The sequence below is a fragment of the Carassius carassius genome, chromosome 18, assembly GCF_963082965.1.
Source record: "Carassius carassius chromosome 18, fCarCar2.1, whole genome shotgun sequence".
NCBI classification, from domain to species: Eukaryota; Metazoa; Chordata; class Actinopteri; order Cypriniformes; family Cyprinidae; genus Carassius; species Carassius carassius.
Genome location: NC_081772.1, coordinates 28,116,371 through 28,142,694, shown reverse-complemented (window position 1 = coordinate 28,142,694; position 26,324 = coordinate 28,116,371). Strand labels below are relative to the sequence as shown.

Here is a 26,324-nt window from a genome sequence, read left to right as displayed (position 1 = left end):
CAAAGAGTTCCTAAATCATCTCACAAGGAAACGGTCACTTATATTTCATCAGATAGAGACTGCCTGTTCCTCAAACAAGGAAAAAAAGGTCTCAGTTAGGCTTTTCAACACAAAAACTTTTTGTTGTGCAATATATTGCCCCAGAAATAATCACGATAAATGTTATTATTGTTTTAAGGACATTTTATGCCACACTGAACATAGAATCATAATATGATGGTTTATTTTAATGTATGGAGACAGAATACCAACCCAAAAAATTTGAGATGCACCGATATGAACATTTTGGCCAATACTGATAATTCCTTAACCTCTTAGCCTGCACCCCGAAGCCCGCATCCACAACGCCCCTCAACTCGCACGTGTCAATGTTTACGAATAGATTAAATGAAATGGGACAAATTTAATCTTGACAAACTATACATTATAAAGATCTAAGCCTCAAGCATCGACGACAGTTCGCTGTATTTCAATGGAAAGCTTATAAAGACTGTATTTGCTACATTTGAGTAAGCAGTACACATCAAAACATGAGCAATGAAAACGCAGTACATACCAGATGCGTCGTAAAAACGAGTCATAAACACATCCACAGCTGTAAATCCCGGTTTAGTTAGAAAGGTAAGGGTCCACTGAACGACATCTCACGAAGCAGTAATGTTGTAACATGGATCATAATTCCTTTGTTTACGTTTCAGTTCTTCAGCGACAGAACTGTTTGTGTCCGTTAAGGAATAACTCGCGCTCAGAAACTGCATCTTGGTGTTAAATGGTTTTGCAGGGTACAGTGTCACAAACAGAATGAGACAATCCACAAAAAAAAGTGAAAGAAAAGCGGAAGATTGTTTATTTAAATTCTGGTGCTCTCTCGTGACGGCTCGTGAGCGCGCTGTGACGCACCTGTCAGCTGATGGAGGCAGAACTTATAGCGATTGTTTTTTCTTTATTTTATTTTTCAACAGTTTTCATATATGTGTGAGTTAGTTTTATGTTGAATGTGAATGTATCTGCATGATTACCATCTGTTTGAGCGCAAATCAGCTCGCTATAACTGTGTAATCACGGCGATCAATGTGAATGCTGTCTATATGAATAGAGTGTGATTTTTGACTTTATGGCTTGTCTCTCTAACTGGCCATCAGCACATGATAATTGACTATATGAACAGAAATCATTGTAAATGCTGCATTTCTAGCAATTTCATGATGTTCTGTAATTGGCATACAAAGTTAAATCTTTATTTTTCTTATTTATTTTTCTCACTCAAATTATTGTTATTGCACTTTTCTGGTGCTCAAATAAATCACTTATATGATGTCCAAGTTTCTGTCTTTTGTTTTATAACTGAAAAACTATGCAGTGATATGTTTAATGACTCAAATAATTTGTAGAATCCTTCAATACAGTTTGTAAAAAAATATATATTTGGGGGGTGGGTGGGGGGACTAGACAGTCAGGAATCACATTTTTCATGGTAGCTTCTTTTTGACAGGAACAGAACCAGAAACCGAAACAAAATCTAATTTTATAGTTCAGAACAGAATTGAAAATTTGGCCATTAAACGGTTAATAACATTATTTTATCATTCCATTTAATATTTGAAATTTGCTGTCAACCAATCACGAATCCAGCAGTACGGCATATGCAAATGTGACGCTGAAGCCAACGAGTGAAATGGACATCATGCACAGATACATGTGCAACCCAATTTCGACATTTGGAAACGTTTGAGAAAGATTCAATGATGACAAAAGCTCATACAAGCTCTGCTGATTCATTCACAGTCACCGGTTTCTGAGTGCGCATGAATGCAGCAAACTGTATCAGCTAATTTTGACCAATTAATAATCAGTTAAACGGTTTAAAAAGTAATTTATTTTCAGTAAATTATCAAAATATTTAAAAAGGTTTGCTGCATGGTTAAAAAACGCTACACATATACAGTACAGATCAAAAGTTTGGAAACATTACCATTTTTTATGTTTTTGAAAGAAGTTTCTTCTGCTCATCAAGCCTGCATTTATTTGATCAAAAATACAGAAAAAAATTTTAATATTGTGATATATTATTAGAATTTAAAATAATTGTTTTTAAATCTATTATACTTTAAATTGTCATTTATTTCTGTGATGCAAAGCTGAATTTTTAGAATCATTATCACATGATCCTTTAGAAATTATTCTAATATGATGATTCATTATCAAAGTTGGAAACAGTTCTGCTGCTTAATATTTTTTCAGAACATGTGATACTTTTTTAGGATACTTTGATGAATAAAAAGTAAAAAAAAAAAAAAAAAGAAGCTATGTTTTTAAAATATAAATATTTTGTAATAATATACACTAGAGGTCGACCGTTATATCGGTCGGCCGATATATCGGGCCGATATTTGTCATTTTATTATATATCGGCATCGGCCGATATCCGTGTTTAGTAGCGCCGATTTAAAGTCAGGCACGTCGGCGGGCAGCCCCGTGTTATTGGTGCGGTGGAAAGTGCTGCTGCTGCCACTGCATGTGAAGCACCCCAAGCCAAAACTTTTGGAAGATTCAACAGCAGTCCTGGGAGATAAAGGTAGTCAGAGAATTTCACTCTGTAAATGGGGTGGAGAAGTTGGCAGCTCTAACAAACACTGCAGCGTGACGTTACCAAAGTAAACTGTCTCTGACGTTACTCCGCCCCATTCACAGACAGCACCGCGCTCGGAGAGACAGCTGTCCTGGAGCTGCACAGAACGGTGAATGACATTTGTTCGGAAGCATGGTTTGATGCAGACAATAACCAGTTTTCCATCCAACTCATTTGTATTTAGGGATGTCAATATTCGATAATTTCCATGGTCGATCGTCGTTTAAATTAATGATCAAGCTGCAAAATGCGTCTGCAGCGGTATTATTATTATGTGCAAAAGCCACTTGGAAAAAAAGCTTTCTCACCCGAATTAAAGAGGTTTTAGTCTGAATAAAATGCTAGTAGCAGGACTGTAAAATGTATAGATGTGATTATGATCATTTGATAAAATGAAGAGAGCGCGCCATACGTTGGAGATCATTTTACTTTGTTGACTGTTTCTCGTCAAGGAAGACCGCTGAATGCGCCTCTTTAAATGGTTTTGTGGTGCTCGTTGTTGTATTTTAAAACGCATCTGCAATGTTTTCAAATGACACACTATAGTAGTGGTGCAACGGATCATCATTGATCTGTGATCCGTTCGAATCAATATCTTAGGTTCGGCACTCACGTGACCCCCGGATTGATTTATAAAAAAAAAAAAGTTGCGCATGTTTAGTCCACACTCAGTGGTCATGGCTAGCGGAGGAACGAAGGAGCTTGAACGACCCGCGCATTTTGTATTCCCAGTCAGATATAATGATGAGGAAAGAGGTTAGAGTGAAAAGATTGTGCCAGCTCCTTATGAACGGGAGAAGAAAACTGTTGTGGATGAACTATCCCGAGCATCCTCTGTTGCGCTCACGACAGACGCGTGTACGTCCAGAAGGAAGGGGAGCTCTGTGACGATAACTGCTCACTTCATCACAGCACACTGGAAGATGAGAAGTTGGGCTATTATGTTAAAAAGAAGACATTATGTGCACTTTAAGCTGATTTCATATATTTTAATTTAATAATTTAATGTTAATAAAAAAAGACAAAACGTATGTTTATTTGTCTTGGCCTTTTTTTTTTTTTTTGCTGATCCGAAAAATGATCCGATCCATACGAGGACGAGCGAGCGCGGGTTTGACGATGTATTTGGAGGTTATTGCTCACGTCTCGTTCTGCACATATCCAAATGTTTCTATATTCGCAATGTATCTGAATGTTAAACTATAATATTTTTTATTTATTTAATGTAAACTAGACGATAAAGATCATCCTCTTCACATGAGTAAAAACCTCCTTGGCATAACAGTAGAGTGGACCGGAATACTACGCTCTATTTAAACTGACCAGTGTAACCTTTTAAATGTTTGGTTGACTGTACTTTATTTTAATAATGAACAGACTGCGATGTAAGTTTGAAATTAGAATGCACTTTAGATGTTCTGTGTCATTTATACCAAACACAAATGTTGCTGGTTGCTAGTGTGTTTGCAGCTCTACTGTTATTTATTTTTTATATATTTATTTTTTTATATTTTGCAGATTTTTATTTTTAAAATTGTATTTATTTAAATGTATATTTAAGTTTACATTTATGTTCAAACAAACTTGAAAAATTCTACTTGATAAATGCTCTAAAACTTTTATGTAAATGATTGACTTATTTATATTTATATTTATATATATATATATATATATATATATATATATTACCTGTTTTATATATTTAATACTTGGTCAGTTTATTGATTTTGTTTAGTTAACTTTGAATATGCAGTGCACAAAATTAAGATTCGAGAGATGGTTCAAGTCAGTGCTCAATAAATGATGATAAGTTTAGAAATGTTGTGCATCCACTTATTATTAGTGTGACATTTTTGCATGCAAATGAAGGGGAAAACTTCATGATATCGGCCCTAAAAATCGGCAGCACATATCGGCCATCGGCTGACCCTGATCTTTAAACATCGGCAATAGAAAAACCCATATCGGACAGTAGAACTGTTTCCAACACTAATAATAAATCAGAATATTAGAATGATTTCTAAATGATCATGTGATAGACTGGATGTTACATGTGACACTGAAGGCTGGAGTAATGATGCTGAAAATTCAGCTTTGCAGGAATTTATTCCATCACAGGAATAAATTATTTTTTTTAAAGTATATTCAAATAGAAAACTATTATTTTAAGTTGTAATAATATTTCACAATATTACTGTTTTTTCTGTATTTTTGATCAAATAAATGCAGGCTTGATGAGCAGGAGAAACTTCTTTCAAAAACATTAAAAATAGTAATGTGAAATAGATATATATATATATACACACACACAGTATATATATATAGAGAGAGAGAGAGAGAAACATACGTTTTTAGAGAAAAAAGATATTTCATTCAGAAATAGACAATGCGGACAAAATGTTTACAAACATTAGGCTATAATAAACACTAAACATAGCTAGGCTATTTTATAATCATTTGGCATTCAAATGCATCGCGAGTCGAATTGAGTCGCATGAAAGACCCAACGTTGGTTAGGCCTGTCACGATAACAAATTTTGCTGAACGATAAATTGTCCAAGAAATTATCGAGATAAACGATAATATCGTCGTTCTAAGACCAGTTTCACTAATATAATGATAATGGCATAAAAACGCAGGTACACCTTTTCAAAGATCAATAAATTTATTTTATGGCATTTTCAGAGCAAGAAATACCAACATGTTGACTTTGTGTGGCTTAAAATGAATACATTTTGTATGTTATATTATGTTTATATGCCAGTTAGGGATGCTCATATTGACCGTTTAACCGTTAACCAAAAGTTAACATTTTCCCCATTGAAGGAGTTAGATGAGGGGGCTGTTCACATATCACATCTTTTCTTATGCTCAAGTTCGTTATTTCAAATGTGGTATGCGCGCTCATAATGGAAGAGACACGCTCGCAACGCGCTTGTTTTTTCCAGGCACGTCTGCACCACATCTAGTTAAAAACATCTCAGCTTTTCAGAATGACGCAAGCGTAACAGGTCATGTTAAAATAACCGACTCAATCAGCTTCCTTAAGGGTGAAAATACCAGTTGTTTTTGAAAAACGGGGTGCACCAAAACACTGCAGAGTTTTATTTTTCTTTTCTTCGTAAATAATTCTTGTAGCAGAGTTACAACAAGGGTTTTTCGGTGCTGGAAATCCATTACTGAAATTTCCTTGTTGTAACGGAGATCGCAGCTGATGGATGCTTCGCAACGACAGACACCTTGGAAGCGCAACTGCCCGAGTGCTTTGAAATAGAGAAAATGAAGCGTGTGTGTGTGTTAACATGGCGCTTTGACACACGCAACCACACACCTACTGACGTATTTGAAAGTGAAAGTGAAAGTGAAGTGACATTCAGCCAAGTACGGTGACCCATACTCAGAATTTGTGCTCTGCATTTAACCCATCCGAAATGCACACACACAGAGCAGTGAACACACACACACACACAGAGCAGTGAACACACACACACACACACTGTGAGCACACACCCGGAGCAGTGGGCAGCCATTTATGCTGCGGCGCCCGGGGAGCAGTTGGGGGTTCGATGCCTTGCTCAAGGGCACCTAAGTCGTGGTATTGAGGGTGGAGAGAGAACTGTACATGCACTCCCCCCACCCACAATTCCTGCCGGCCCGGGACTCGAACTCACAACCTTTCGATTGGGAGTCCAACTCTCTAACCATTAGGCCACGACTTCCCGTATTTAGCTGAGCAAGCCAAGTGAAGAGAGCGAAAAGAAGGCCAATTTCGACAGAAAGGGCAACGAAGTCACTTTCAAAATATGTTACGCGGTATTAAGATGAAGTACAATAGTTGTGCAAGTACATAGCTGTATCGCTTGTGACGCAAACATCCACAAGCAAATGAAAGGCACTTCCCAAAGCTGGTCACTCTAGTGAGACGTTATCTCTTTATTCCCGGGACATTTGTGCCATCAGAGAAGGTGTTTTCTACTGCGGGATGTCCACAGGCTGTGCTCCACACTAACCCCACATCACATCATGACATACTACATTATTTAAATAAAAATAGAAAAAAATGATCGCGCCCAAAAATATTATCGAGCTCATTTTGTTTATCGTGCGATTAATTGATTTATCGACTATCGCATCAGTTTAGTTTTAACCTAAATTAATTAGTTTTGGTTTGTCGTTAATATTGCTATAGCTTCTTATATTTGTAATTCTTGTTCTTTTCTAAATACTGTTAATTGAAATGATTTGTTGTGGAGTGAGGGGAACTAAAATAGACTAGCGAAGCTTCTCAAATTTATTGGAAGCTGAACAGTTCACATTTGCTATATTAACCTCAAAATAATTCTTAGAATAAAATTTGGAGTCTGACTTTGGGACGCATATACAGCATTACTTATTATACAGTAACTATTCTATATCCTTTGCACTGTGACGTTACTGACTAGGGATGTTAATTTTGGTTATTTTTCATAAACAACAGTCCTTAACCGATTACTAACCCTTTACCGACAAGATTATTTAAAAAAATAATTGAAAGTACAAACATTATATAATAAGTAACATTTTAGCATCCAGATACGTCGGGAACATGGAAACATTTGGATTAGTGTCAAATGAGAGATGTAGGCATCATCTTTAGCTTAAATTAATTTGTTTTTGGATTGATATTTCATAGCCTAAACTTTAGAGGATTTGTCTTGGAGAGAAACTAACTTTTTGTAAACATTTTGCTTTAGACTACAGGCATTTTAGCCTTCATTATTCGGAAAGTAATAGGGCTAATAAAATGCGATGTGAGGCGCAACTTTTTTTTTTTTTTTTAATGCAGAATTTAAATATCTTAAAAATTCTTTGATGTCTTTAGAGTGTTGATAGATACATTTTTTAAGTAGCTGACAGTTGGCCAAAATCTAGAGAACATTATGCTGTATTGGGTTGGCTGTATTGTATTTCTTTTTGAGTAAAGAAAACGCTATACTTTATTATTATTATTATTATTAATAATAATAATATTACTAGATTGTTCCAGGACTGATTTCATGTATTTTTATAACAAATAAAAAAATTCAGTGTGGTATAAAAGTTTCAAGGCACTTCAGTGTCTATATTTTGACCATTATCAACTCTGGTTGATAAAAGGTAAAGCCCAAAGGGTCTTCTTTCCGAAGACACCAAAATTGTGCGTATAACACACTGAAGTAAGGAACTGTTACAATTTTAAGTTAGGTAGGGCACTTTCAGCAATAAGTCCCATAATAGGGAGTCTGGTTAAAAGGTTAAAACAGGTTTATTATAGCCTACAATTAATTATAGGTCTATAGACTAAATTAAATTGTTACACTTCAGTAACACTTTATCAATGAAACTAAAGAGCAGCTTTATTTTATGCACCAAATTCCAAAAACAACCTGTTCAACACGAAATACGTTTTTTTCTCATTGTTTTCACTATGTTCAGGCCACAAGAGAAACATTAAAGAAATGTAAACAGATATAACTAAATACGCACTGTTAATATGCGTGTTGTCAGATGCCGAAAGTGCGGCCAGTTTTTACTTTAACTATCATGGTGAAAGTTGTTCACAGGCATAAGTTTGACTTGCACAAAGTTTGCACGTTGCTTGTATGATATCCACTGGCTCGCCTTCATTGTTTGAAACAGAAGTAGACTATTTCCAATATTGCAATGCATCCGCGCTACAACCAGAATAGTCAGATGTGTCATGGACACGCTCTGAACGCGCTGAAACACGGAAACCAAACCAAACGAATTCAAACGAATCAACATTCAGCATCTAAAGTGCAACAACAGTGTTACCAGTTATTTATTTTCATATTGGTTGAGTTATTTAAACCACTTTAATGCAGTTGTTTGTCTGTTATTAAAACACCTGCAATTTCTGCAAAAGAAACAATTGCCTTGAGCTGCTTTACTTATACTTCTTTTTACATGACCTATTTGTACTTTATATTTTATTAATTTAATGTTCTACAGTTAGTGTTATCTGTACCAAGGGTCTGAGAGAAACGCAATTTAAATTATCTGTATGTATGTACTGTACATGTGGAAGAATTGACAAAGCATACTTGACCTCAATAAAAGTCGAAGGTCGAGAACGCAAACGCTGATCACCATGATGGTGACATCTAAACCTCTGTTAATTCTCTATAAGAACTGCCGTAGATGTCTGACAGAAATAAAGTCAATCTTGTTAGTAATAACTGAAGCAGGTAATGCTATTTGTGGAGATGTTTAATTAGATCTTGAGAGACTTAGTATATTTTATCTCCAGTTCATCTAAGGCTGTGGCTGACAAAAACTGTAGATTTTTTGTGTTACCAGAACCAACACTGACTATTGGAGAACGTTCTTGTAACAAAATTCTGTTAGCTGGGTATGTGAAGTACTAGGGAGGCTACAGGAACAGTTTGGAAACTCCTACTCTAGTCAACTGAGGATGGAAAAAGTAATAATTATTCTTATAATTAATTAATCATTATCCTTTTCACATATTGACACATAAGCATCCTCTAACCCAAAATCAGCTTTGATCAGACTTGCAAAGATCATACCACTGCTACACATCTTGAGAACAGATCTGATTAATTACTGAATGTGGATGAAGAATCCCCAAACATGATCGGTCATTGATTGCATCAGCCAGCTGCTAACATTTAGCTAGCAGTCACTCAAGTTCAAGCAGACAGCGGCATTTTGCTTAGAGCAACAACAACATGCTGCTTGTTTCAAGCAACTTCAAGTTTTGTGGATGTTGTTGTGAAGCAGTTTGGTATAACACTACTTGTTGAATTTGTGTTCATCAGACGAAGTCTGAGCATCGAGACATATGCAACTAAGATTGTACAATAAACTCTCCTCTGCTCCATTTTACCATCACCTTCGTCTCCTGCTTCTGCTTTTCTCTAGCTTTTCTCAGTCAACTTCTTGGCTGATAGAAGACTATTAAAAAGACTTGCTGTTAACAGGGTTTGGGTATGAAGCGCACTGCTGACTAGTTGTTCTGTTACCAGACAAAACAGATATTTTCTGACAGGATCTGGTGTTCAGGGCTGGACCTTAATTGTCTAGGCATGAGAATGCATACCGATTTCACCACTTTCTGCAGTGTATGCAGAAACTCACATGCTATAGTTTTCCATTGAATTCCATTTGATTTGTCCTAAATTATTGTTAATGTACATAAGGATTTAACCCTTAGCTGAAATATACATTTTGTAGAGATATTTAATGGGAAATTGCATAATATAGTATAGGGCTGTCACGATATTCGATTTTTCATATCACGGTTATTGTGGCCATAAGAATTCACGATATCGATATATCGTGATATCTATAGAAACCTTGGAGGTGAAAAGATAAGTCAAATGATTTTTTACTTTGTTTATTGAGATTTTCTTTTTCACCCAACGAACATAATATTGATACTGATAAATGCAGGGCACAAGACTCTGGCTTTCTCGGTCTTCTTTGCAGCTCCTATAAAATAACAAGAGAGAAAATACTGTCAAGTTCAACAGTATGATGAATAAATATTAATGGTAACACTTTACAATAAGATGTCATTTATTAACAATAATGTATTAACATGAATGAACAACGAACAATACATTACACAATTTATTAATCTTTGTTAATGTTAATAAAAATTGAGTAATTGTTCATGTAAGTTCACAGTGCATTCATGTTTACAAACACAATTTCAGATTTTAATAATTCATTAGTAAATGCTGAAATTAACATGAACTAAGATTAATAAATGCTGTGGAAATATTGTTTATTATTAATGTCATGTATATATGTTAACTAATGTAATTAACTAATGAACCTAACTGAAGAATGACCGCAGATAAGGCATTCAGTGCATGGCACTGCGACCAACTTAACATTTTATAGAGTTTAATGCAGTAAGATCAGTTTTAATCGTGTAACTGTTAATAGATTTGAACAAAGAAATAAAGTGTGACTACGCACAGGCCGTATTGATTGCAAATACAAAAACAGAGTTTAGCTCCAACACCAATTAAACACACCTGAACAGATAATCAAGATCTCACTAGGCATACTGACTTTCAAACAGGTGTGTTGGAGCTGGTTGGAGCTAAACTCTGCAGGACAGCGGCCCTCCAGGACCGAGATTGGTGACCACTGTGTTAACAGGTTAATATAACATTTCCCATTCTATGACCAGTAAATGAATAATAAATAATGGCAACTTACTCTGATGAACACGGCTCTCCTCTGAGTAGCTGCGAGCGCTGTGTCTCCTTCTTGTGTGACAGTGTCAGCGTTAAGGCACAGTATCGCCACCTGGGAGCTCAACCAGGTACTGGCACTGGAGTATTTACATGTGGTGTTATCATAAGAGAACTGTTCATTTTAAATATTGCGGTTATTGCTAATACCGGTATATCATCACACACTAAATTAACACGATATCTATAATTCTTGCTTTGAATATCATGGTAATCGCCAATACCGGTATATCGCGACACCCCTAATATAGTCCCTATCTAATTTTTTCAATTGAACCATTTTTCATACACCAAATCTAAGTGTTGAAGTGAACTTGAAGTGATTAGATTCACTGTTTTGGACTGCAGCCTTAAGCAAGCAAGTACAGAAAGATATGTCTGGTGTAAAAAAATAAAAATTGTGGCCTATGATTAGTTTGTTAAGGTTAAACTGGAATTTCCTACATTAAAAAAAAAAAGTCTGCGGCCTGAACATACTAGAGAACATACCAGAACAACTACAGATAGTGCGCCCCTTTTGCTCAAAGACATCAAATCTGATTTTTAACAAGCATTAGTGACAGAATCATCAGCCAATCAGATTTTGACGTTCCATGACAGCACGCCCTCTGGGACCAGCTACATGCCCAGTGCTTTCCCCAGCCAGGGTTGCCAAGTTTTCTCAACAAAACCCACCCAATAGCGTTTCGAGGTGTCCACCATTAAAAATCACGTTCCAGGAGTTAAATACACATTTTTGGCAGGGTTCTCCTAGTAAAATTCACATTCCAGGGGCTAAATATCACATCACTGAGGTCGCTTCAACCAGCAGACATGAAAAACAACCCGGAGCAACATTGTTAAAGTAGCCCAATTTGACAACACTGCATCCATCGTTTAGTTGGCAATATCCAAGCCGCTGTCACCGGCGCCTCTACACCAGATCTTGTTGCCGATCTGCCTTTTTCAAGGCACACTTTTGCAGAAAAAACTGGAATAACTGAAGGATAGACTACTTAAACTGAATTTGCTAACAACAGTTTTGTGCGCCATTTCATCTATGAGTGGCTAACAGCTAGCACCGAGCACAAGTTATTTGGCCATGTTTATTTATTTTTTAATACGAGTAAAGGCTTGGAATGAGAGATGCACAGACTTTATTTACAAGTGACAGGTGAGTGCTTTATTATTTGACGAGTATTGATGCATGCACATTATGGAGGTGTATGTGATGGTTGATAATACTGTAGCTGGTGTGTGGATGTCCAGCATTTGTACAGTTCTGTTGCTGTGGGCGCGTCGTCATTTTAGAGTGACGTGAATGTTCATAGTGAACTGTGTATCTGTGGATTACGTTTACTGATGCATGTAGGGAAATTTACTCTGAATTTAACCAGCCCCCATCTACTCTACTGTTGAAACTGTTGATCAGCTGTCGTTGTTGTTGGGAGCATGTGTGTGGCATAATATGCAAATTATATGCATATGGCTGCGTTAGCTGTTAGAGAGATGTGTAAAATAGATGTGTAAGGGTATGTAGTTTACAGTTGCTTACTGAAGGTGCCCTGACTGAAACCCCACGGTATGCTACTGGTGATAACTATACGTTTCCTGGCCCACTTCTTGCTCAGTCTGCAACCCCACAGTACATGAACCTCTGTCTCTTACCGAATTGAGTTGTTGGTTGTTAAGCAGTAGGTTGATCATCTCCTTCAACAGATCATCCACTTTGCTGAAGAGCTGCACTGAACAGCCGCGCTGTGCTCCACCACGACTCAGGGTCTGTACCACCACCTGTGTGGCATGAAGCAGCTGCTCTGGGTGATCCAGAGGCTGTCCAACATGTGCCTGCCGGAAAACCTCCACCACAGAATCCAGCAACTGCACTACTGAATCCCAGACCACATCCCCATCAAGATAAAGTGATGACTCACAGCCTCCGCGCAAGCCACTCAGACAGTGTAGGAACTGCATGTGTTTTAACAGCTTGCGGTCCTGGCGCCATTTCCTGTTGTGGAGGGGAAAGTTCTGACTGTTTGGAGGGGTCGGAGGCAAGCATTGTCCCAGAGCACCATATATCTGTGTTTGTGAGCTTTTATCAGTGTCACAGCCAGAGTCAACATTTAACTGCTGCGGGTCATCCTGAGAGAGTACTCTGGGAAACTCTTGACCTGTGAAAGCAAAACACATTATGTAAGCATCATTCTGTGACAATAACTAATGCTTTATCATTTTAGGTATTTTTCGTGCCTGGCTTGTATGTAGCATTTGTTTCAGAACCTAACGTGTTTTTCTCCATCAATTCAGTTTTAGTCATATATAAACACTAGACTTCTATAAACACAGCAAACATGCTCAGATTGACACCACAATCGTAATTCAAAATGGAAAATATGTTTTATGTAAAAAGCATCAGAGTCTGATTCTGAGTGCATTAGTTATTGCAGCTGAAAATTCAGATCACCTTAAATGTTGTCTGATTTTCTGGTTTTCTATGAATCGCTTGCACTGTGATTTCTGATGTTGTGCAGAAATTAGTCACTATCCCCAGACGTGCCAAACTTCATTCTAGGCGACTTTAACCATGTAACCCTGAAAAAGACTTAAAGAGATTTTTACCAGTATGTCACCTGTCCTACCACGTGGGGAACGACACTGGATCTCTGCTATGGCACACTAAAGAACGCTTAAAAACCGACGCCACTACCCCCACTGGGCTCCGTAGACCATAATTGTATACAACTCCTCCCCACTTATCGTACTGTCCTGAGAAGGGAAAAAGTGCAAACTAAGACAGTACAAGAATGGACTGAGGAATCAGTTATGTGCCTCCAGGAGTGTTACGATTGTACAGACTGGGATATTTTTAAAGAATCCTGTAAGGACTTGGATTAAATGACTGATGCGGTTTGTTCATATGTGGCCTTTTGTAGAGGTATGATTATACCTAGCAAACAAGTAAAAATATACCCTAATAATAAACCAAGGGTGAATAGGTCTATAAAGGATAGTATACAAAAAAAAAGACATGCTCATAAGCAGGGAAATGCCTCGGATCTACATGTAGCAACTAAAGAGCTTAAAAGTGAGATATATAAAGCAAAACTAAGATACAAGTCTAAACTTGAAAAAAATCTGTCTGAAAATAACCTTGGCTCTGTCTGGTCCTGTATGAAAACGATAGCAGGTACCCAGAAGCACAGTAATAGTAGCTAGGTCTTTCCAGAGGGTTTTGGATCAGAGGTGGAGCTTGCCAATGCTTTTAATTCTTTTTATACACGTTTTGATAAGTCTGATTTTAGCCAGGAGGTCCAGGGACTCCAACATAAACTCAAAGATAATAATCAACATTTCAATATCACACACTGTAAAAAATTGCTTTAGTTTCTACAGCAAATTTCTACAGAATTTTACTGTATAAACATTTTACAAGATGCAGCTGTAATTCGAAATGCATCATGGGTCAAATAAGGTTTTACAGTTGTTAACAGTATATTTCCACATCAACTGTAATTCATTTACAAGAACCAGGTGTTGTTACTGTAGTTCCTGCTTTTTACACTAATATATACTTATAATGTATAAGTGATATCATGTCACAATAGCCTCCTTTCCTGACATTTAGACAAGTGGCCTTGGTAACTTCTGTGCAGTAAACTGGGAATTGCTATCATAGCATAGTGCACAGCAAAATCCCCAGTGTTAATTTAACACTCTGAGTGTGGACACATATAAACATTGAAGCAGTGTTAAAAGTAACACTAAAGCAGAGTTGAAGTTAATGAGATAATTAAGAAGTTAGAGTTATGATTGACCATTATTGAAGACACCTGATGTTAACAAACAGAATCACCAAACGAGAAAATCACAATTTGTGTGTCACCATTGTAGTGGTCAGTGTTTGCTTTAGTTGGGATCTTGGCTTGTAACTTCTTAATTTTCAGATTTGTGTGTCAAGCCAAGAGCAAAAATCATCGGGTGGTGATGATTATGTTTTAATGTAATTGTTGCTTGACCTTAATCACTGAACTCATTTACAGGTTCTTCTCTTATTATCGCTCATTATTGATTGTAACAGCTTTGATTCCACAACAAAAGAGTCTGTATTTTCTTAACATTTTGTAAGCATCTCTTGTGATACTGTGATTCTGATTTTTTTTTTCTTTTTATTGAAGAGTTTTAATTTTAGGCACACACAGACAACAAAAATCAGCATATGAATCTCAACAACGGTGAAACAGCATATTCAGATAAACAGATCTACTCTGAATATCACAAAACTAGATACTAAAAAAGCTCATAATTTATTCATGCCGCAATGCATGATGGGAGCCATGGATGAGTTTTTATTGGCTACAACATGCTTTTTTGATGGTCACCATTGTTGTGATGCTCACGCTGATTCTTGATGTCTGTGTGTCTAAACTAAAGAACTCTTTCTTTACTAACTTTTAAAAACATTTCATATTATGCCAGAAATGCTGGATCACTTTTTTTATCCTCCTAATTTATGTACACAGTAAAGAAACCTGAACTCAGGCATCCAGGTAATTCCATGACAATTAGTCCAAACCACAATCAAGTCCATAAGATCGCCTTCGCTCTGGTCTGTATGTTACAACCCCGTTACCACAGCCCACAAAGTCTAAAGTTAATAACTGAAGGGTCAAGATCCCAACTAAAGCAAACACTGACCACTATAATGGTGACACACAAATTGTGATTTTCTCGGTTGGTGATTCTGCTTGTTAACATAAGGTGTCTTCAATAATGGTCAATCATAACTCAATTAACTTCTTAATTATCTCATTAACTTCAACTCTGCTTCAGTGTTACTTTTAACACTGCTTCAGTGTTTATATGTGTCCACACTCAGAGTGTTAAATTATTGATTTTTGGAAGTTACATTTTCTTATTGAGATGATTTAAAGTAGTGTTTACCAAACTTTTATCATAAAGCGCAATGCGAATGAAAGTCATAGTAACTGTCGAAATAACTGACGAACAGCAAAATATGTGAAATTTCATTTGTTTATATGTGCTCAACTGTCCCATATTGACGTGCGCGTTACTATAATAAGTGAAAGACATCTTTATATCCCCGACTGGACAAGTTAGCCTGATAAAAAAAAATGGAAAAAAAAAAACACAGAAAAAAAGCCTGAGGAAGCATCGAAACGCGAGACTGATTCTGATTATATTAACGTTTCATTCAACATCAAAACAAGCTTAACGGCACACATAAACTCCCGGTTTTCATCCAGAATATCTTAAATTGTGTTCCGAAGACGAACAAAGCTTTTACGTGTTTGGAACGACATGGAGGTAAGTGATTAAAGGCAAGATTTTCATTTTGGGGTGGAGTAAACTTTTAAGTACTGGTAAATGCTGATTGTATTGTATAAGTGGCATTTTGACATTTATTTTATTGAGCTAGTTTCATTTGACACATAACTTTATCCTGATGCTTTTGCTTGTTTTTATGTGCAGATGTTTTCTTGGAATCACAACACTCACTGGATACAAGACGGACACATAGAGGCAAAACAAGTGGAAAAGTCTCAGAGAAGAGGGACAACCCTCATGTGTGTGCTCATCTCAGAAAGTTGATGGACTTTCAGTATGTATTTATTAAATTGTCTTTTGCAGGAATATTCTTAATTTAATAGAACAAACTCAAACAACAGAATTTGTGATTTAATGTTGATTCCAGCATTTTATTTTAATAATTTTCTTTAAAACATTTTTTTTTTACAAAAAAATATACAAATTCTGTTGATTGACCTTCATTTTTATAGAAAGTTAATGTTCTACTCTGAGTATGGCTTATTTTTTTACATGTATTTGTAGTTATTTGTGATGCTATGTTATTTTTATGATAAGATTTTAACTGTTGAAAGACTGACATTTTTATTTTACCAGTAAAATATAACATTCTGATAACATTTGTGGTTAAAACATGTGATTAAAACATGTACAAGAGAGCTGAGTCACATATTCCAATTTATTTTTAATAAATCATTGCAGACGCAACATGTACCTAAAATGTGGAAGGATGCTGTAGTGGTCCCAGTTCCAAAAGGTAGTAGTTCTAAAACACTCAATGAATTTAGACCTGTCACTCTTACTTCAATTGTAATGAAAAATTTTGAAAAATTGATAAAGCAACATATTTTAAGGATAATGGAACATGCATTGGATCCCATGCAATTTGCCTTCAGGCCACGCAGGGGGGTAGAAGATGCCACTCTCACTCTGCTTCATTTGCTCCTTAAACATCTTGAGGGAAGTGGGTCCCATGCACACATTCTTTTTATTGATTTTTCATCTGCCTTTAACACAATTCAACCATATATTTTAGCCAACCGTCTTATTGAGCAATTAGATCTTTGTCCTAGTCTTGTTGGTTGAATTCTGGATTTTTTAACAAAAAGAACACAGAGTAAAGGTGAATGGAGCTCTGTCTGGTCAGATTTGCTCTTCTACAGGTTCACCACAAGGGTATGTACTCTCACCCCTTTTGTTCATTTTATATACCAACATGTGTCAGAGCAAATATGTAAACAGGACCATTATTAAATATGCCATTATTAAATATGACGACACCATCATATTGAGTCTGCTCCATAAAAATGATAGAGGCCATTGTCCAATACTTGAAGACTTTATCCAATGGTGTGAGGAGTCGCACCTTCAATTGAACATACCCAAAACAAAGGATATGTACATTGATTTTGGAAAAAACCCGGGATATATGAGGCAACAACTATAAATGGCCGACTAGTGGACCGAGTACAATCCTATAGATACCTAGGGACAATTATTGACTCTAAACTAAATTTCCAGGAGAATTGTGAGGCTGTCTGTAAAAAAGGGCAACAGCGCCTATACTGTTTGAGAAAATTGCACCATTTTAATATAGACAAGACAATGATGACATTATTTTATCAGTCTTTTATTGAAACCATCATATCATTCTCCCTGGTGGCATGGTTCGGTTGTGTCTCAGTCAAGCACAAGAATCGCTTAAACCAAATTGTTAAATGGTCGAGTAAGCTGACTGGGGAGCTCCAATTGCACCCCACAACTCTGTATGCAAACCAACTACAGAGGTTAGCTATGGCCATCAACAAAGATAGTCTGCATCCTTTGAGTAGGGAATTCCAGTATCTACCCTCTGGACGGAGGCTAAAAGTTCCTGGTTGCAGAACTACAAGATTTAAAAACAGTTTTGTACCAGCAGCAATCATTCTGTTAAACAAACTGTAAAATTATTTGCACAAAACGCATAAGCACTTTGGTCATGTACTGTTCTCCGTTCCTTGTTTTTACTCAATTTTTATTTCCTGTTTTTATATATTTTAATGTTGTGTGTGTTGCATGTTGCATCTGCCTATTAGACTGCATAACTAGTTTACCTACGGGTACCAATAAAGTAACCTGAACCTGAAGAATGTTGTCTCGAGAAGCCTAGATTCAAACTCTAACTGGAAAATGAAAGCCATTCTGATTTATGATGCTATGAGCAGAATCCCAGGACATTAACAGCTGCACTCTGACCAATGAGACATCAGATTTACTCACATGTGACTTACCCTGAAATGCTGCCTTGTTAAAGTGAACCGAACTAAGAAAGCAATATTGTAACAATTAAAGGGTCACTCCACCCATTTGCATTAAGAGGTCCATTGTTAGAAAACCAGTCATACTATTGAATGGTTGTGCAACATTCTCTCATTTTCCCCTGAGACGAGAGAAATCCACTATTTACCTTTTTCACTTCCTCCTACAATGACGCAAAAATCGTCATTTGACATCATTGTAGGAGGAAGTGTAAAAAGGGTGGATTTCTGTAAAGACTACAAGCACAAGTAGTCTGCCCATAGGGGGTTGTACCTAATGCGCTAACAGACCTATCTCAGATCAGTGCCCGTGCGTTTGATTTCACCGGGAGAAACTTGGAGGAAAATACTGATTTTTCAGATGGATGCATTGGGGAGGATTTTGATTTAGACGAAGTTATGTTAGAAACGGATGTTCGTGGCTACCTTTATGAGCCACAGTACAGCGACGAGCAGCTAAAAAAACATGAAAAGCGTCAAACTAACACAGTAAAACATGGTTGATTTACATCGATAATAGCAAACTTATATATAACTTTTAGCTAAGTGTCTAACGTTACATTATTACGTTACATACTAACTTTACATACTCATTTCTTGACAAGTGTAACGTTAGTTACTGAGGCAGACACATTAAAACAACAAGCGAGCAAAACATACAAGATATTTAGTTCGTAAACAGAAAAATCATAGGAGATGTGTTTCTTTACAGCAGACGACTATGTCAGTGTGTTTTCTCAGTAGCCACTAGCTGCTAATAGAGTCTAGTCAGAAATAACATTACCTCCAGGCAAATGCGTTTAGTGCTGCTAGAGCTGGTGGTTCCCGACGTTCCTGGCTTTTCGTCGTCGTCGTCTGGCAAGGAAAATACTGAAGGAATTGCGTTTTTCAAAAGCGCGGGTCTCTTCAATCCTAGGGGGTTAGGCGCATAATCTTCGGGCTTGAAATGTAAACTGCACACCGTCTGATTTTTTAGTGCTTCAAGTGTTGTGTCCTCACCGAACTTAGGGTTATTGATAACGTTAGCCCGTAGCCACTTTTTGCACAAGTCCGTATCTTTCGGGAATCTGTGAATACTTTTCCTTGTTCTTGAACAACATCCCGGTACTATGCAAGTGCACACCATTTTGTCACAAAAACATTAATTGGGTCGCAAAATAACTCTTCACAACAAATTGTGCCAAATAATTTACAATCGGTAGCGTAGAGGAGAGCTCAACTAATCCACATTGATGGGCTGAGTAGTGGGAGTGGCCTGCGGAGCTGAGTATTGCAATGCACTATGGGGATTGTTGTCTACAGTCCACAAGCTCTAAAAAGTTATTTTCTGCCTTTTATAGGCCCAGAAGGACCAAAAAAAAAAAAAAAGATACTATTCTACTACATATATGACCCACTTTCAATACACATTCATGTCTCCACGGGTGGAATGACCCTTTAAGGTCCCAGCATTAGAACAAAGCTGAAACTACATGGTGTAAAATTTGCTTTTATTAAAGGTTGATTTATATACCGGTTTTACTTTTCACCAATATTTGCATTTTGGAAGTTTTAGCAATTGTAAGAAAATTTAAATTAATATAAAAAGAATAATAGTCAACAGATATAGTTTGCATTATATTATGTTGTTTTATTTATCTGTTTAACACAATGGCTGGCACTGGAGAGTTCTATAATTATAAGTAACGTAGACTAACCTTGTTGCGTACACTTTTTGGTATTCACCGCACACCAGTGACCACTCCTCCATTGTTGAAAGACATACAAACATGCTTGTGTGCTCATTCTCTGGGGGAATACCTATTATACAGTATACACTTTGATTGATGTCTTTAGGACCAATAGTTTTTGAGAAAACTGGGGAAAAGTACCACCTCCGCCAGTGTATGGAAGATGATAGGGGTTAACGGTGTTCTGTACAGGCTTATAATGGTGTTCCCGTACAGCACTCATAACTTGATTTTATCAGCGAAAATTGCCATTTAACTAATCAAAAGTGAACTGTTTATTTATTTTAACTGCAAGAAAACAATTTCAATGAATATCAAAGATTAGTACCTTTTTATTTAATTAAAATACAAGTTAATTGCTGCTTTAATGAAGGGCGCATTCGAGTTAGGCATGATTGTGTCATGATATTAATTATGACATGTGAGTTAAGCATGAACCATGTGAAAGGTTAGTGAACAATTTCCATATCTTTCTGAAGATGCAGAAGACGAGAAGGGCAAATAATTTGCACTGATTAAAAAAAAAAAAAAAAGGTTAATCAATGTGAAAACTTCATAAAGTAAGACATCTCTGCTGCCTGTCTCAGGTGAGGGTGGTCATCGCCCGCAATCGATGCTTAAACATTCCCATTTCAAAGCATTTATTCAACAAAAGGTAACATATTTAACAATTTATGATAACATAATATTCATTTAATAAAGGCTGTAGTACTATGGGAAACATAAGTGGAATAGAAATGTAAATTTTCGCTGCTCTAGTTGTCTTCCCTCCCAAGCTGAAGTTTTGAAGTAAATCTTCTCCACAGTCCATTTTTATGCGCAGTGGGCGCAACAAGCAAACTTACACAAATCTTACTGAAACAAACAGCGGATGGGTCTCCGTTTGGATCGGGGGTGAAAGAGAGAAACAAGGATGACACAGATATATAGTTTATGTACGAATTGTAATTATTTATTCTGCAATCGGCGCTAAAACGTCACCTGTACGGAACATAGTTTTGTACTGAACATGGTTAGTCTACGTTATTTGGTCCAAAAGTATAACAACTGCCTTTTTCCTGATGTGAAATATAATCCAATCACAGACTCAGAATGTGGAGTTGTGACACAGGACGGGACTAGATGTGGAATAGTTTGCAGGAAAAAATTAAATAAAATAGAACCATACAGTTTCTTAACACACGGTTCGGCACGCACTATGACTGCGGTTCAACTTTAATCTGACAACGCATCTGTAATATGGTTTGCTACAAATAAAATGTAAATCAAACAGTGTGCAGGTAATGTAGGTTTCTGTTGATGGATGCGCATTCTGGCTTCCCAGTACATTACCACAGTGATATTAAAAAAAAAAAAAAGTGATCTACTGACGAGACTTCATTGTTCGTGACAGATAGTGTACAATATATAATAGGGCTGCACGATATTGGAAATAAATTACATTGCGATATTTTTTTCACAACGATATAGATTGCGATATTGAGAGCCATCAATCCAGGCTAAAGTCAATAATTACCATTCCATGATATTAATAATTTCACTAATAAGCAGGCTTCATTACAAGTGACAAAATAGTCACTTAATATTTTATTCCAAAATTAGAACATTTCAGTAAACACAAAAGCAGAACACATTTTTAAATCACTGTTTAAATGGAGTGCACACATTTCCACATTGTAGGGCTATGTAAATATTTTCTGTTTATTAATCATTGTTTCTTTGTTACCATGTTGGAGAGAGCTCTGTCCTGGGGGGGGGAAGAAAGGTGTGGCCAAGGGTGGAGGACTGTGATATCCTGTGACCTGCCAATTAAGCCATACCATGTGCTGCCATGTTGGAGGGGGGTTTTGGGTTTAGTTTGTTGGCTTTGTGATTGTTTGTATTTGTCTCCCATTTTTCGTTTTCCCCTTTTTGTGTAAATTGGTTTGGCCAAGCCACTATATATGTTCCCTGGTGTCTCATTCTGTTAGGTCAGTTTGTTAAGTTCATATCCTGTTTTGTTGTATGCTGTTTTGAGTATAGTTATATTTTGTTGACCTCTTTTATAGGCCTAGTTGTTAATTTTTTGGTTTCTATTGTTCAGTAGTTTCTTTGGGGTGTAATAAAATAACCCATTTTCCAAAGAAACTTCTGTTTTCCTCATTGCCGGACTGTTTGGTCCCTGACAATCTTTTAAGTCAACTTTTCTTAGCAAAAGTGCCAAAGTAAAACAGTGATGGTCATCATCATAATCATGGCTAAACAAAATGAAATAAAACTTCTAAACAGAGTATTCTTTAGCATGATCATGATCATGCATGCTTATGTGAAAGTGAAAGTGAAGTGACATTCAGCCAAGTATGGTGACCCATACTCAGAATTTGTGCATCCAAAGTGCACACACACACACAGAGCAGTGAACACACACACACACACTGTGAGCACACACCCGGAGCAGTGGGCAGCCATTTATGCTGCGGTGCCCGGGGAGCAGTTGGGGGTTCGATGCCTTGCTCAAGGGCACCTAAGTCATGGTATTGAAGGTGGAGAGAGAACTGTACATGCACTCCCCCCACCCACAATTCCTGCCGGCCCGGGACTCGAACTCACAACCTTTCGATTGGGAGTCCGACTCTCTAACCATTAGGCCACGACTTCCCTCGTATGTATGCTGTATGCTTTGCTTACTCAAGGTTTTTAGCTAAGAACACAAGTCTATCAACCTTTGCAGGCTTAAGACAGGTTCGTTGGCAAGTAGGGTTGGGAATCGTTAGAAATTTTCCTGTTCCAATTCCGGTTCCGGTTCCACCCAACGGTTCCGGTTCTGATTCCGGTTCCATTAAAATCATTAAACAATTAAGAAATAGTGGTAAGGAAAAATGCACAATACTCAACTACTCAATGCTCAATACTGTTTATTACTTACTGTCAACTTAATTTAAAGGTTGGCAATGTCAAAATGCAACATATATTACAGTGTACAGATCTTCATAAGTAGGGTGGGGTATTTTTAGAAATTTTCTAGTTCGGCTCCTGATTTTATTTAAATGAACTATGTTTTTTACTATTTTACTTTCACTGAATGTAGCGTTGCTGGAAGGAAGTAAGTACTGTTGAGTAATGCTAGTCCATCAATCAGCATGTGTTTCAAAGTTGATGTTTTTTACACTATCAATAACGTTTAGCTTTTCAAGCAGGAATAAGCTTGTTGGCCAAATAGTCCCTTGAGGGCTGAGACACTTGTTAATTTCCCTTAATTAATGAAATATAACGGTTCACACTCTCCATAAAGTCCCTATTTTACAAATAATAATGCAGTCAGGAGATGGTGTGATGCAATGAGTGGTTTTCACATTTTTAAACATTTAAAATGCATTAAAATAAATATTTTCTATTACTTTGTTTATCACTCTTTAAATGACCTGTACACTAAATAATCTAACCCTCAGGCCGGCGACACACTGGATGCGTGGCGCAAGCGTCTCAGCCGCGTGGCGTGTCGGTTTTTAATTCGGCTCCCATGTTAACAGGTTAGAGCTTACGGACCGCCTGCGTGAGACGCGCGCGAAAACGCCTGCATGCTAGAAATAGAACCGACGCCTATTTTTACCGCGACACGCGCGCGTGTTGGAAGCGTTTCTAGGCAAAATATAACAGGAAAATGTTTTTTTATGTCATTTTGTACACAAATACATATGAATCCATGATATTTTGATAATTGAAAGTCTATAGGTTGACAAATTCAGATATAAATGTAATTAAAAAAATAATTATCGATTTTCAAATATTGCACCTGTCAAACAATCTATTTAGCCGTCAATACTTTTGACGGTGTCCTTTATCAGTAGACTTAGGTGTAGGTGTGTAAAAAAAAGTTGATATTGTTGTCATGAAGACAAGAGCCTGGTCTGTCAACTGTCTCTACAGCAGCAGCGCGCCAGCGCCGCGCCAGGCACGCTTCTGGTGTGTAAAGACACAGAATCCGCCACGCTTCTGGGACGCTTCAGACACGCGACGCTCACGCCACCCAGCCAGTGTGTCACCGGCCTCATACTTGCATAACAGTAGCAGTCTATTTATTTAGTGGTCCAAATTGAAGCCAGTATGTATATTAAGGACAATATGGGACAAATATAATGCAATTTAGTGGCGGCAGGTGCAGAGCGTTGCCGTTAGATGTACAGTCATACAAAACGATGTGCAGTTATCAAAGGCGTGAGTGCACATACAGTCGTGGGAAACAATGTGTTCGGCAATTAAAGACGGGACAGCGCAACGAGTCTGTGGATGCGGCGCGCGTCATTGGAATCAATGTGCTCAGTAATTAAAGAGGCAGGGAGGAGTGTCTGTTATTCAGTTCAAAGTTAAAAAAAAAAAAAAATCTTATTCTCTCTCTTTTCGGTGCTGATGCAGTGACGGGTTCATGTAAACGGCACCTAAAAGCTGTTACAAAGAACCAGCTAAAGTTATGATTAGGAATACCTATGTAAAATATTGCAATGAGACATTTTAATTGTTTATTAATAAAAAAGAGTTTTCTGTGTTGGCTGCGCCAGAGAAATGCACATTTCATACGAATTACATAGTTTTATTTTGTTTTGAATGGTTCTGTTTAAAAGTAGAGATTCTGTAGATAATAGATGTAATGTTATTTCTTTTTTTTTAGGTGTGTGAGGCGAGTAGGCTACCTTATATGCTTAGTTTCGGTTCATGGATGATAGTTTAAGTTCCAGTTCTGGCGCTGGCGCTGGCGCCTCCGCGTCGTGATTATCTATTGTCTGCTATTAATTTTTATTTATTAAAAGTAAATTGGATAATGAAACACTGATTAAAGATACAATTATTACAAAAACGAAATTAACTTGAAATAAAGGTTTTGTGCTTTCTGTTTGAGGTCTCTGTGAAAGTTTTAGTGCAGCATTCAGAGCGGTGGCGTCCCTTACGGAGAACCGTCACGTAACATTGTTTTTTCCTCATAAATGCAATCAATGTTTGGAAAAAATAGATGGATTTATAGCGTTTTGAAAAGAAAAAAAATTTACTTTGAATTTATCAACAATATAGTTGTTTGATTTAATAATCATTATTCAACATGTTCAGACTGAGCAAAAAAAAAACATTTTAACAGGATAAATTGAATATTTACAAAATGTGTGGGTCTAGGTAAAAATTTGTATTTTCCCTGAAAACTATTGAAATTGAGTTATCGCGTTTTTGAAAAGAGCTCCTCAAATCAGATTCAATAAGTTGTTTAAAATTAAATGTTTAGTGTCTGTATTTTTTTCTTACGTTTCATGGGGTGGTGCTAGCGCAGTGGATAAGACACATGTCTTTGGTGTGAGAGACCCGGGTTCGAATCCACTGTGAGACACCAATGTGTCCCTGAGCAAGACACTTAACCCCTAGTTGCTCCAGAGGTGTGTGACCTCTGACATATGTGGCAATTGTAAGTCGCTTTGGATAAAAGCGTCAGCTAAGTGAATAAATGTAAAATGTATAAATGTAAAGCTCTATGTACACACATGCAACAAATTCATTTTACAAGTTTTGTCAGGTTCAGGACAGGTTATTAACTAAAACAGCGGAGTAAAAATGTATATTTAGGATAAAGATCATGGTCATTACAACTGCAAGATGCAGTCTGTGGCCGAAGCACTGTAGCCTGGTCTACTTGTTCAGATCGGCAGCTTTCACCAGGTTTGCTGCATTATCTGTTGTTAACCAGACTTGGCGAGTCTCATCTAAACCCCAAGCGGACACCGCTTCTCTCAGGGCCTCTGCGATATTCTCAGCTGTATGACTTTCTGGGAAAAATGCCGTCTACAAACAGCGACTTTTTAGCTCAAAGTCCTCTGTGATGAAATGGACTGTCAGACTCATGTAGTGCTCCGTTGTCCTGCTGGACCACAAGTCTGTTGTACTTGCATAGTATTCCATGTTCGACAGTTCTGCTTCAATCGTAGATTTGCATTTTCATACAGCTCTTTTATCGCAACTTGGGAAAAATATGTGCGGGATGGTATAACATACCGCCTGTCAAGCGTTCGGATCATTTTCTTAAATCCCTCTTTGGCGACGGTATTTAATGGCAACATATCTTTAGCGATGAAACGTT

General features: G+C 37.1%; 1 protein-coding gene across 1 annotated transcript in view; it reads right to left on the bottom strand.

The window, feature by feature from the left end:
• The window catches only part of mei4 (meiosis-specific, MEI4 homolog (S. cerevisiae)), a 70,775-nt gene that overhangs the window by 23,701 nt on the left and 20,750 nt on the right, over positions 1-26,324 (bottom strand). The window contains exon 3 of the mRNA XM_059498024.1: positions 12,547-13,049. Within this exon, the coding sequence (XP_059354007.1) occupies positions 12,547-13,049 (503 nt within the window). The remainder of the gene's footprint in view (positions 1-12,546; positions 13,050-26,324) is intronic.